This window comes from Lethenteron reissneri, chromosome 37 (assembly GCF_015708825.2).
Source record: "Lethenteron reissneri isolate LAM-NWPU_2019-01 chromosome 37, ASM1570882v1, whole genome shotgun sequence".
NCBI lineage: Eukaryota > Metazoa > Chordata > Hyperoartia > Petromyzontiformes > Petromyzontidae > Lethenteron > Lethenteron reissneri.
In genome coordinates this window covers 3843992-3855498 of record NC_083815.1, presented here as the reverse complement: position 1 = coordinate 3855498, position 11507 = coordinate 3843992, and the positions used below count along the sequence as shown (strand labels likewise).

The 11507-nt window shown below is 44.3% G+C and overlaps 2 protein-coding genes across 2 annotated transcripts in view; one reads left to right on the top strand and one right to left on the bottom strand.

Annotated features, from left to right (window-relative positions):
- Positions 1 to 361: 361 nt before the first annotated feature.
- Positions 362 to 5787, top strand: LOC133351466 (follitropin subunit beta-like). The gene is given in 4 exon segments (XM_061566699.1): positions 362 to 430; positions 432 to 484; positions 1125 to 1287; positions 4506 to 5787. Coding segments are annotated over 4 exon segments (576 nt in total). The 3' UTR covers positions 4797 to 5787.
- Positions 5788 to 8020: 2233 nt separating this feature from the next.
- LOC133351465 (neuron navigator 2-like) overlaps positions 8021 to 11507 on the bottom strand; it is a 67887-nt gene continuing 64400 nt past the window's right edge. The window contains 1 exon segment of the mRNA XM_061566697.1: positions 8021 to 10856. Coding sequence (XP_061422681.1) covers positions 10806 to 10856 — 51 coding nt within the window. The 3' untranslated portion in view covers positions 8021 to 10805.

Here is an 11507-nt window from a genome sequence, read left to right as displayed (position 1 = left end):
ATGCTAATCAAATTTCAACAAATACAACAGTCAAGCACAGTCAATTTGAGGCCCAAAAAACCCACGACAAGTTAACATCAAAACCTGTGCCAGAAGGTAGGTGAATTAGTTGTTGTAAGATTATAATCAGTCATTACTTTCCCCGAGTCGCTTTCTGTTGTTCTAAACACGTCACTTCAGTTTTGGCACCACAGGCTGAAAGAAAACTCTGTGCTCGGCGATATTTAATCACATAAAAGATCACCTTTTATTTTCCATTTCAGTATATGTTTTTTTTATTACAGCCTTGCCGTGCCAGAAGCTGATAATGTGCCAAGATGTGATTAACACACATATTTATAATAGCAGCCTAAACCCAACCATGATCGGCGGCTCCATGTATATAAGACCCACGTTCGCCCTGCGTTCAGTCTCTTTGCACTCAGCCCATTCATTCATTCATTCACAGATCAACAGCAACTCTGCACCCACTCCAAAACAAAAGGTAACGTAACAGTGCCGCCGTAAGCATGTTTCCAAGCGTACTCGATAAGTGAGTATTCATACATACATACATCCACACACATTACTCTGAGATATATGTTACATAACAGCATGCATTACGTACCTAACATGTTTTTCTCCATAACATTTCTAGACTTTTTGAATGACTGAAGACAGAATATTTCATTTGAGCAATTATTTTGGTCATTGGTACTATCGGCTATTTCAAGGCATCTGGCCAGCGTGGAATAGTCCTAATATCCTCGGTTATAAAGCTACGTCTAATAGAAGTGCATCTTCCCAGCAGTACCGTAAGCAAGCAATTGCAGGGCTACACCTTTACCTGCGCTGAAATAAACGGAGATATCACTCCAACTGCACACAGATCATTGTGTGTGTGTGTATTCTCTACACCGATGCTGAGGCTCCTTCCTAGATCGACTCAGCATTAAATGAGTATTCTAGTGCGGTGTGTAAACATCGGCACTGTGGAGAGACAAAGGCGGCCGGGGCACGGTTCTGACCACACCACCCACGTCTTGCGCAATCATCATTGTCTTTCTCTCGCACAAAAATCATCGCGATCCGCACACAAAAAACAAACCTCTGCCATCACTTTGAAAACCGGCATGTCGTTTCAGGATGGGTCCCCTTCAGCTGTTCCAACTGGCTCTGTGGCTCGAGGTAGTTTCCTCCAACTCGTTGTGCAAGCTGCACAACACCACCATAGCGTTGGAGAAGAGCGGCTGCGCCGAGTGTCTTTACATCAACACCACCGTCTGCAGTGGCTACTGCTACACCTGGGTAAGGGCCCCCCGTGGATTCTCTCTTCTTCAGCTCGAGGAAGTTGAATGGCTAAAGTTACGCGTTCAATTACGGCACAGATCGTGTCCTCTGGTGGACTTACCGATGCATTTTTTGTCGTATTTTCCGGATTATAAGCTGCTGCGGAAAGTAAGAAGCGTGCTTAAACGTTCGCGCTCCCCGGTATGAGTAGAGCTGTACACTTCTATATTCTTGGTTCTTTCGGTAAAGTCACGTAGAAGGGAAATAAGAAAATAATAAAAGATGCAGCCCTGTAATAAAATTTGAATTTTTTTTTATTATAATAAAAATATTTTTTATAAAAAATATATTTACTTTATTTTATTATTTCCCTTCTACGTGACTTTACCGAAAGAGCCAAGAATATGAATCCCTGCAGTCACGAAAGCTTTAAATCAAAATCGGTACACTTCTGTTAGCACATACACGTACGCATAGCGCTAGCGGATCATAAGATGCAGCCGAAATGGTGTGAATGGTGCGCCTTACAATCCGGAGAATATGCCGGTTGTTGAAGCAAGCAGTGAGGTTGGTTTGAATTACTGAATACTTAACGACGCCTTTGTATATGGAGTTATGTACAAAGGGGAGAGTCAAAGATAACGCCACGGTTGCGGGCCGAGGAAGTAGAAAAGGGAGGGAAAGCAATGGTGGGACATGGAGTCAGGGGAAAATATAATTTGAGTTTTGGAAGGTGTTGATGGACATAAAGTGGCATCATGTCCAAGGTCTGTATATAAACCAGGCAAGGTGAGATGCGGTCGGCGAAGGCAGGGGAGCAAAGGGAGGATAGGAGAAGAAAATGTGGATGTCATCTGCGAAGAAATGATGGGGGAAGTGCAGCGAAGAAATGAGAAATGCAAGTGGTGAAATATAGAAAGAAAAGTAGGGGATCAAGAATAGATCCTTGGGGAACGCCAACAGTGAAGGGGGCTTGGGGGGGGGGAAGTGGCAATGATTGAATGAGATCGCAGAGGTGCGCAGAGAGAGCTAGGACTGTAGCCAGGAAAGTGGTGTGCCGGAGATACCGAGAGAGAAAAGAGTCGGATTGTCAACCGTGTCAAAAAGCTGAGGACAGATCTAGGAGTATAAGAATAGAAGAGAGAGAGAGACCAGCATGAGCAGAGTTAGCAAGGTGATTCTGAACCGAAAGAAGAGCCTTTGCGGTTGAATGAGTAAAGTCACGTAGAAGGGATATAATAAAATAATAACATATATTTTTTATAATTAAAATATTAAAATATTTTTATCATAATAAAAAAACCAGATTGGAATTGTGGGTAGAGAAAGAGAAATAGGGGAGAAGGGAAATAGGGCAGCAGTTGGCAGGAGAGTTAGCAAGGGAAGATGTTTTGAGGAGCGGTACATTAATGGATGACTTATCGTTAACTGGCATGTTAGTTTGTTGTCCTTCCCTGCACCTCCGAATAGCACGGTTGACTACATACGGTGCGAAAGAAGCTCACCATGCATACACGGGATGCACAAATTTTAAGTAATTTTTCATTTCGTAATAAATATTTCCATAATTTTCATTAATTTCCAATTCCTTCTTTTTTTTAAGCACATCTTACATGAGCTTTCACTGTCTTATATGACCGTGCATAGTGCTTCATAATCCCAACGTTAAATACAATCACCAATCTAATCAGTTTGTATAAGCAGAGCTCACTCAGCTCCAGATATAAATACGAATAGAACGTATTGGCGGTACATCGGTGCGCGGTATAACAAAACAAAGCAAACATTTCGCAATCATTGTTAATCTTGCGGAGTGGTGCTGTCAAAATCAGTTCTCGTGACGTCCAAGCAGTCGCAAGACGAACGCTGCGAGCGTCTGAACACGAAGCTTCACAGTCTGTTGCCGTAGAGCCTGGTGACGATTGGCTGCTCAGTGTTCCAAAGGCAGATTTGACTCCTCGTGCCTTAGACTTGGCCGCACGGTTCCTCGATTCTATGGACCCAAATCAACTGTCAATTTCGATTTAAAGCTTTCGTGACTGCAGGGATTCATCTTCTTGGTTCTTTCGGTAAAGTCACGTAGAAGGCAATAAAATAATAAAAATAAAACAATACAACAATTCTCACGACGTTTCGGCCACAACGCAAGGTGAAAACCAGGTCTGTCGCCTCGACGGACCTGGTTTTCACCTGAGGACGGCTGCATGCGTTGTGGCCGAAACGTCGTGAGAATTGTTTTATTATGTTTTATTTTATTATTTTATTACTTCCCTTCTACGTGACTTTACCGAAAGAACCAAGAAGATCAACTGTCAATATTGACCTTTTTTTTAAACAAGTCTCAGTAGGCTGAATACATGTTCAAATCGCGTTTAATTTGGCAACACAGTCAATTGAAGACTGAACCGGTGTGTTATGCTGCATCGGTGTACCGCCAATACGTTCAATTATTTTTCATCTGCCAGTCTATTGTCTCTCAAGACCAAAATAACCTAACAGCATTTGTTTAGGAAGTCAAATTATTCACCGGTTTCTTCAGCAATCAGGCTTGTTAAACACATTCTGTTGGATTGCCAGATTTTATTGGTAAGAGCATTCCATATACATTATAGGACACTTCTTCTTGGTTCTTTCGGTAAAGTCACGTAGAAGGGAAGTAATAAAATAATAAAAAAAAACATAATAAAATAATTCTCACGACGTTTCGGCCACAACGCAAGCAGCCGTCTTCAGGTGGGGAACCGGTCTGTCAAGTAGACAGAGTCTGAATGGCACGCTCCAAGCGACTATAAACAGACCTGTTCTCCACCTGAAGACGGCTGCTTGCGTTGTGGCCGAAACGTCGTGAGAATTATTTTATTATGTTTTATTTTATTTTATTACTTCCCTTCTACGTGTCTTTACCGAAGAACCAAGAAGATGAATCCCTGCAGTCACGAAAGCTTTAAAACGAAATTATAGGACACTGTTTAACGCAACAATGAAGATAATGTTTGTATACGGAAATCGGTTTACTTAATTACGTATTCCTGTACTTGCCTACCACTCCGTTATTATTATTTGACCATGGGTTATGATCAGTTATAGGCGCGACGTGTCCTGCCCAAGTCCACTACTTGTCTTCGCATTTTTGAATGATGCACCGCACCGTTAGTATATTATTGACCTGCTGCACATGTTGATCGATTCAAACGTTCACCTCTCAAAAAGCTTGCCCCGATCGCTTCTTTCCACAGCAACTGATCGGGCACAATATGAAGAAGATTGCCCAGGAGGTGTGCACGTACACGGACGTGGGCTACGAGACCGTGACCCTGCACGGCTGTGACCCCGGAGTTGACCCGACCCTCTACTATCCGGTGGCGCTCAGCTGCCAGTGCAGCCAGTGCCAGACCGACACCACCGACTGCACCGAGCGCAGCTTGAGACCCGACTACTGCAGCCACCCGAGCCAGATCAAGGAGCCACCGCTTGCAGTCGATCTGACCAACGAAACCGTGCCAGCTGCGGGCAGTGACCGGGTTTAAGAAGAGGCTTAACGGAGAGTTCATGGGGTGGGGGGTGCTGCTAAATTGTCTAAACTCGAGAGATGTGATCGACTGGCATTGAGTTTTTGGTGTTTACGATAGAGTCAGATTTAAATCATGATCTCTTCATGTGAGCTTTATGTGGCTATGCCGTGTTTTTGTATGTGCTTTCATTTAGCCATTGGTTTGAATACAGACTCCGCACTTTTTAACCAGGTCAAATTATTTTGCAGGCTTACAAAGGCTAACCCTAATGTATGTAACGGTAAGCAAATGATGTGCCGATAAATGTTTGTGAGGCTATATAAAGTAATATCAACGAGACAACCAGCACCAATTAAGAAACGATTTTGTTGAATGAACTAGCAACGCAGAATTGTAACAATTATTTGCATTGTGTGGGAGGGTGTGTGTGTGTGAATCGTTATGCTCTGGAAAGAAACACCCAAAACCTATGCCCGATGCCAATAAAGTTAAACAAATCTGGCGCACCAACCCGATTATAAGACGCACCCCAAGTGCATGCTATGCGGGTGAATAATAGAAGCTTTCCAAATGACACATCTTACATTTAAGGGGCAATGTTGGCAGTGGTATTATGGCAGGAGCACACGAAGCACATTTCCACCACCATCAGTGCCTTTGGTAGTGTTTCAGTGGTAGAAATATATAGTTATGTGCTTGGCCGTTTGAAGGAGTGTGTTACCGTTGTTATAGCTATTACTATTTTCCGAAGCATTTTCTTTTAATGTTCCCTCACTGACAAATATTGATAACACATTTGCTGTACTCTTACACAATGGCTAATTACTTTCGCGAAGGCCTCTTGACTGCTTTCCAAGTTGATGTCGTTCAGTGTTGTCATGGATTGTTTAAAAAGTTCCACTTTCCAACAGTGAAAATAATTTCTAACCACTGTAATCCAAGTCTCATGAATTCAGCAGCACTTGAGTCAAACGTAAATTTTACTTTAAAGCTTCCAAAAAGAGTACTATCGTTGTGCATCACCCCACAGAAAAACAATATTGAATGTTGCAAATAATAAACGTCTTAACGTTGCATATTGGTGTTGCTTTTTCTTCGTGGAGCCGGTCCACCCTGTCCCTCTCCTCCGATCGTGGATCCTTGCGAGGGGGGGGACGGGACAGTTTAGCGAAATAGACAACAGAAAAAAAGTTCGGAGGAGATGAGTACATACCTCTCAACGCCTTATCAGTATCTACCTTATTACAGACTAATTTACACCTTATTGGTCCCCCCGTGCCCTTATAAATCTCAACGTTCATCCTACAAAGTCCCATCACAAGGGAGAAACGCAAACAAATAGATAAAAACATGTTTTTGTCAGGATTGAAACGGCTGTATGCCGTATGGGCCCGAACAGCCAATTTCCCTGTACAAGAACACGGGGTAAACCGTGTGAGTTGGCAGGTCGGTGAGTAGGAAGTCTGCGTTGCGTTCTGTCCTCTGGAGAAGTGGGCCAACTCCACAACAGCTGAGCGCCGTGGGGGGTGGGGGGTGTGAAACGTCGGAACTTTATTTCAACGCGCTCTTCTGAAAGGGTAGTTACGTATTTGCAAACAGCGATCAGAAACACCCTCCCACATCACAACACGCACCTCAATTCCCCCTGTCCATGGGATTGAGCGCCAGCGTTGATATTCCAGACCCAATTATTTTAAGTATTTTATACCTTGAAATCAACTTTAAATATCAAAGTCTGAATTGTGCATATCTTCATTACCGCCAATAACTCAATCAACAGTCAATTGACATTGCCGAGTTCCTGTAAGTCTATTGACATTCCAGTGATATAAATTTTACAGTTATATATTATTGGAGCTAATGTAATATACAGCTGTAGACGTGGGGGTCGGGGTCCAATCGCTCATCACCGTTAACCTTCACTTAGAATACAAAAAAACGCATCTGGCGATCCCGGAGTTATTACAGATGTGACACGTAATACAAAAAAAAGTTTCTTCGATTCGTATACGTTGCAGAGTGCACAGTTATACACGTGATTCATTGCAGGTGAGCCTACACCGGCTATATTTACTTGAAATCGACACATAGGGCACGAAGGACACACAAACAACCGCACCGCAGACCGTGTTGTGATGATCACAAATGACACGCCCCAAGCTGTCAACTTTTTTTTACATTTTTTTATTATTTCAGGACCAGTTAGGGTTTACCTACTCGCACTGCACGAGTACAATAATGAACCATAGCGTAATGCTGCGCGATACGTAACAGTAAGTACAGAATGAATGAATATGCTAGTAGTGATAACGAGCCGACAAGAGTTCACCTTCTTAGGGAGCCGTGAAGCATGTTACGGACACGTGCCGTGCGACCCACAACACACACACAAGGTCTCTGCCAAGCCTCCGCTAGCTCATAACAGCTCTACAGCAAGGAATCAATGAACGTTAAGGTTGGACTTGGCTGTTGTTATTTCTTTCCCCATCCGATAGCGACGATTTTTCTGTTATTTTTGTTGTTGAAAGTATCGAGTCGGCCGTTATACTGACTTCCAAAAGCCCAAAAAACCAGGGCTTAATTTCAGCTGGAGAGATGTTCAAGGTGGCTGAGCTCCAGAAAATATTCTCACACACCTCCACCTCGACACGCCACGGTCAATAACACACCTTCAGTGTGGCTACAGCGAAGTCATGTTCCACCTCCCAGTCGACCATCGGGCCGGACAATATTCAGTGAGAAATGAAGCCCTGGGCCCCCCCCCCCATCACTAACCCCCCACTAACCCACCCCCCATTAACCCCCCACTTGTGGTGTTCCGTCACAGAGCACTCGGACATGCTTTTAAGAGAGTGCCTTCATCAGTGTAAACATGACAAGGAAACATGTCTGGACGAGTGAGCGTTAAGAACGAACAAATCATAAACAATCATTACCCTCGGTGGTGTTTTGCTGAGCGCGGTCCCGACCAGAGGCCGCGTGGCATTGTTGCAATAACAAAATATTTCGCTAAAGCTGTTTCATTAAAACTGCCGAGATACAGATTATAAAAGTAGGCAACGATGTTGAAGTATATCCACCAATAGACTCTGGAAAGAAAGATATCCAATTGAAACATCCGATTAAAATTAATGTCGATGATGCAGTCACTGGTTTAACGAAAAAAAAGTTTCAAGTCATCACTTAAATCCATCGGTAGAGATTGCGTGTCAGATTTTAAGTCGTATTTATTTGTATTGATTGAATATCAGTCGGCCATTGCGCTGCATTTGTCTCCTGCAAGAAGCGCTGTGCATATATTTTTTTTTACAGCTGCCAAGACTGAGTTAAATGAAAGGCGCTATTCAAAAATTCGACATCATCATCATCACCGTCATTATTAATATGACAGTGTCACGCCTGTCCGTCAAGACACGGTTCCAGGAGTATTATGTGTTGTTAAGGGTTTATTGAATGCAATGCCAGGTGAATTCAGAGCATTGCATTGTGACGAAGCAATAAATAGCATAAACTACTGGGACATTACTAGCATGAGGAATAAAACAGGCCCATAACGAACATACCACAGTACAAAATACTAAAGTCTTGCCTAAAATGCAAGAGTTATTGATTTATTTCATTTTTATAGTTTTTTTTTAAGTTTACGGTTTTTTTTCTTTAGCACTGGAAAGGTTTTAAATTAGCCTTCGGACACAGGTACAGTGAGTGAAACGCACTCAATGGAAATTAAGAAAATTGTACAAAAACATCTTTGCAGTGCCATTTGAATGCGAAGTAAAAATGCTACTCGTTGCCTTTGTTCAATAACAAAAAAAAAGATTGTTTAAGAACTCGGCTACCGTGTGTACAGGCCAAACAAACCGCATGTCCAATGGTAAGAATGTGAACATCGGGTGAAAGTAACAGACATTAGGAGTGCTAAAGCCAGTTTACGTTTGCGTTTCCACGTACGTCCTTTGTGCGTGTGTATATGTACACGTGTGCGTCGCAGGGAGCGTTGGCACAGTTGTTGTGGCACTGCGCTACACACCTCGTGACCTGTTAACGATTCCCAACCACGGATGATATCAGTGGCAAAGTGGTATTTGAACATGTCATGGGCTTCCCATAGGTATAATTCAGCCTTGAATGAGTACCAGTTGCATCGTGTAAACATCAGTAATAGAGAGACAAAGAGGGTCCATCACGACACTGGCAACACCACTACCAGTGCGTGCCGTGCTCGCCTCAAAAGCAACTTACTAAAAGCACGTGGCCCAATCGTCAAATTGACCAAGGGTTTTTTTTTTGTGCTGGGAAAATTGTGGCATAATAATCAGTGCGCTCCAATATTATGTATGAACCTCGAAACTTGGTTTCGATATCTGGACATCATGTTACCTCGGTCTGGAAACCCCCAAACCGAACACGGTGCAGTCAACATCAGTTCTGGGAAGATAAAGATGGTCAGGCATGATGCTGGCCCAAGCATTGTCACCTGTGCCATGCTGGCTTTAATGAGTGTTCGCTAACAGTACTTGGCCCAGCATTCTTTGTCTCGTGTGTGTGTGCTTGTTTGTGTATGTGCGCAATTGTGCATGTGTGCCCACTTGAAAATTGATTTGCACGTAATGGTGTTAGACCGGTGAATGAGTTACAAAGAGTACTTGTATTATATAATCTCTAAAAAAAACCCACACCGCACATTTCATAGCACCTGTATAATGACTATGGCTTGGTGTGGCACAATCTGTATTCAAAAGCACCTGCCTTACCTGAAACTAAGCAATACTGTATAATGCACAATGTACACGCGCGCACACACACACACAAACGGACAGAAACACACCCCTTATAAAATATAAAAAATAACGTCGTAATATAAAAAAAAATCATTTAGTAAATAAATAAAGAGTCATACAATCATATTGATAAATGCACTGGAAAGGTGTGTTTGTTTGGCCTGGTAGCAATACTAACTCGACTACTGCCCACTCTTCCTTACGTGTGGTTATTTAATAGTCCGCTGACGTCGTCACAAACTTAAGACGTGAAACACGAAGAGTGCCCGGGACCCTTTCTGGTGTGTGCATGTGCTTAGTCACCTCAAGCTTAGTCACCTTAAGCTTCGTTACCCCAAGCTTGGTAACCTCAAGCGAAGGCATATTATTAGTTTAAGCACCAATCTTGTGAATTTGCCGAGTTGGAACAAACACCATCGCCGGTGCACAACTTTAAATCAAATTTCTGTTACTTTCCTCGCACAGTATATATATCTTGTGTTCCTAATATGGTAATAAATTAATATAAGGTAATTCTTTTTTATTATTACTATTTTTAAACCTTTTTAGTCTAAAGTGCAGTAAATCATCTCCAAACTTTGTCTTATGTACAATAACAACAATGTTTTGTATTTGTTTTACTTTCAAGAGGAACAGTTTTGGGCTTTTTAAGTAGCAACTTTTGTCGTTACCCTTTCAAACACTCTTAAAGTTGCTGACAACAAGAGTTACAGATCACTACCTTCCACCCGACAAGTCACTTTGTTGTAGCACCACCTCTTCACAAAGTGACAGACTTCAGAGCGTTACTCGCTCTTTGTGGGGCATCTGGCATTAACACCGCGTAATTAAACTGCATCAGGCACAGTGGCCAAACCTTCCTTCGTGTGTGGCCGCACGAGATCGTTCCGTTGACACAAGCCAAATGAACACGTGTGTGTGTGCATTTTCTGTGAGATTTTTTTTTTTTTGCCCTCGATATATATCTTTTTTAAAGGTATCTCAAAACGATGCAATTACAGAGAGAACTGAGGTGCCAACATTTCCCCCCCGCCTCTCTGTGCAACAGAAGCGAACAATTTTGGCCGTTTGCGGTCGCCGATTTTGCACTTTTTTGTTTGTTGCGACGGCATCAAGGTCACCGGGCCACTCGGCAACGAGGCCGGGCGGTCACCTTGCGGATCTCCGGGTCAACCACGGAGCGGCTGGCATCGCCCGTCGCACACACGCACGCACGTACCCACGTGCGCGCCCACGCACGCGCCTAGCTCTGGGAGCTGTCGGCAGCCTCCTTCAGCTTCAGCAGCATATTCATCTGCAAGGAAAGGAGGGAGGAGGGAGAGAACATGAACGCACTTCTTTGCCGCACGCTGCCGATGGTCGGCGACGGCGCTGCTGTTAGCGACGTGGTGCTGCTGCTGCTGCTGATGCTGCTGCTGCTACTGGTGCTGCTACTGCTGCTGCTGGTGCTGCTGCTGGTGCTGCTGGTGCTGCTGTTGCTGCTGCTACTGCTGCTGCTGGTGCTGCTGGTGCTGCTGGTGCTGCTACTGCTGCTGCTGGTGCTGCTGCTGGTGCTGCTGCTGCTGGTGCTGCTACTGCTGCTGCTACTGCTGCTGCTGGTGCTGCTGCTGGTGCTACTGCTGCTGGTGCTGCTGCTGCTGCTACTGCTGGTGCTAGTGCTGCTACTGCTGGTGCTGCTGCTGCTGCTGGTGCTGCTGGCGCTGCTGCTGGTGCTACTGCTGGTGCTGCTGCTGGTGCTACTGCTGGTGCTGCTGCTGCTGGTGCTGCTGGTGCTGCTGGCGCTGCTGGTGCTGCTGGTGCTGCTGGTGCTGCTGGCGCTGCTGCTGGTGCTACTGCTGGTGCTACTGCTGGTGCTACTGCTGGTGCTGGTGCTGCTGCTGCTGGTGCTGCTGGTGCTGCTGGCGCTGCTGCTGGTGCTACTGCTGGTGCTGCTGCTGGTGCTACT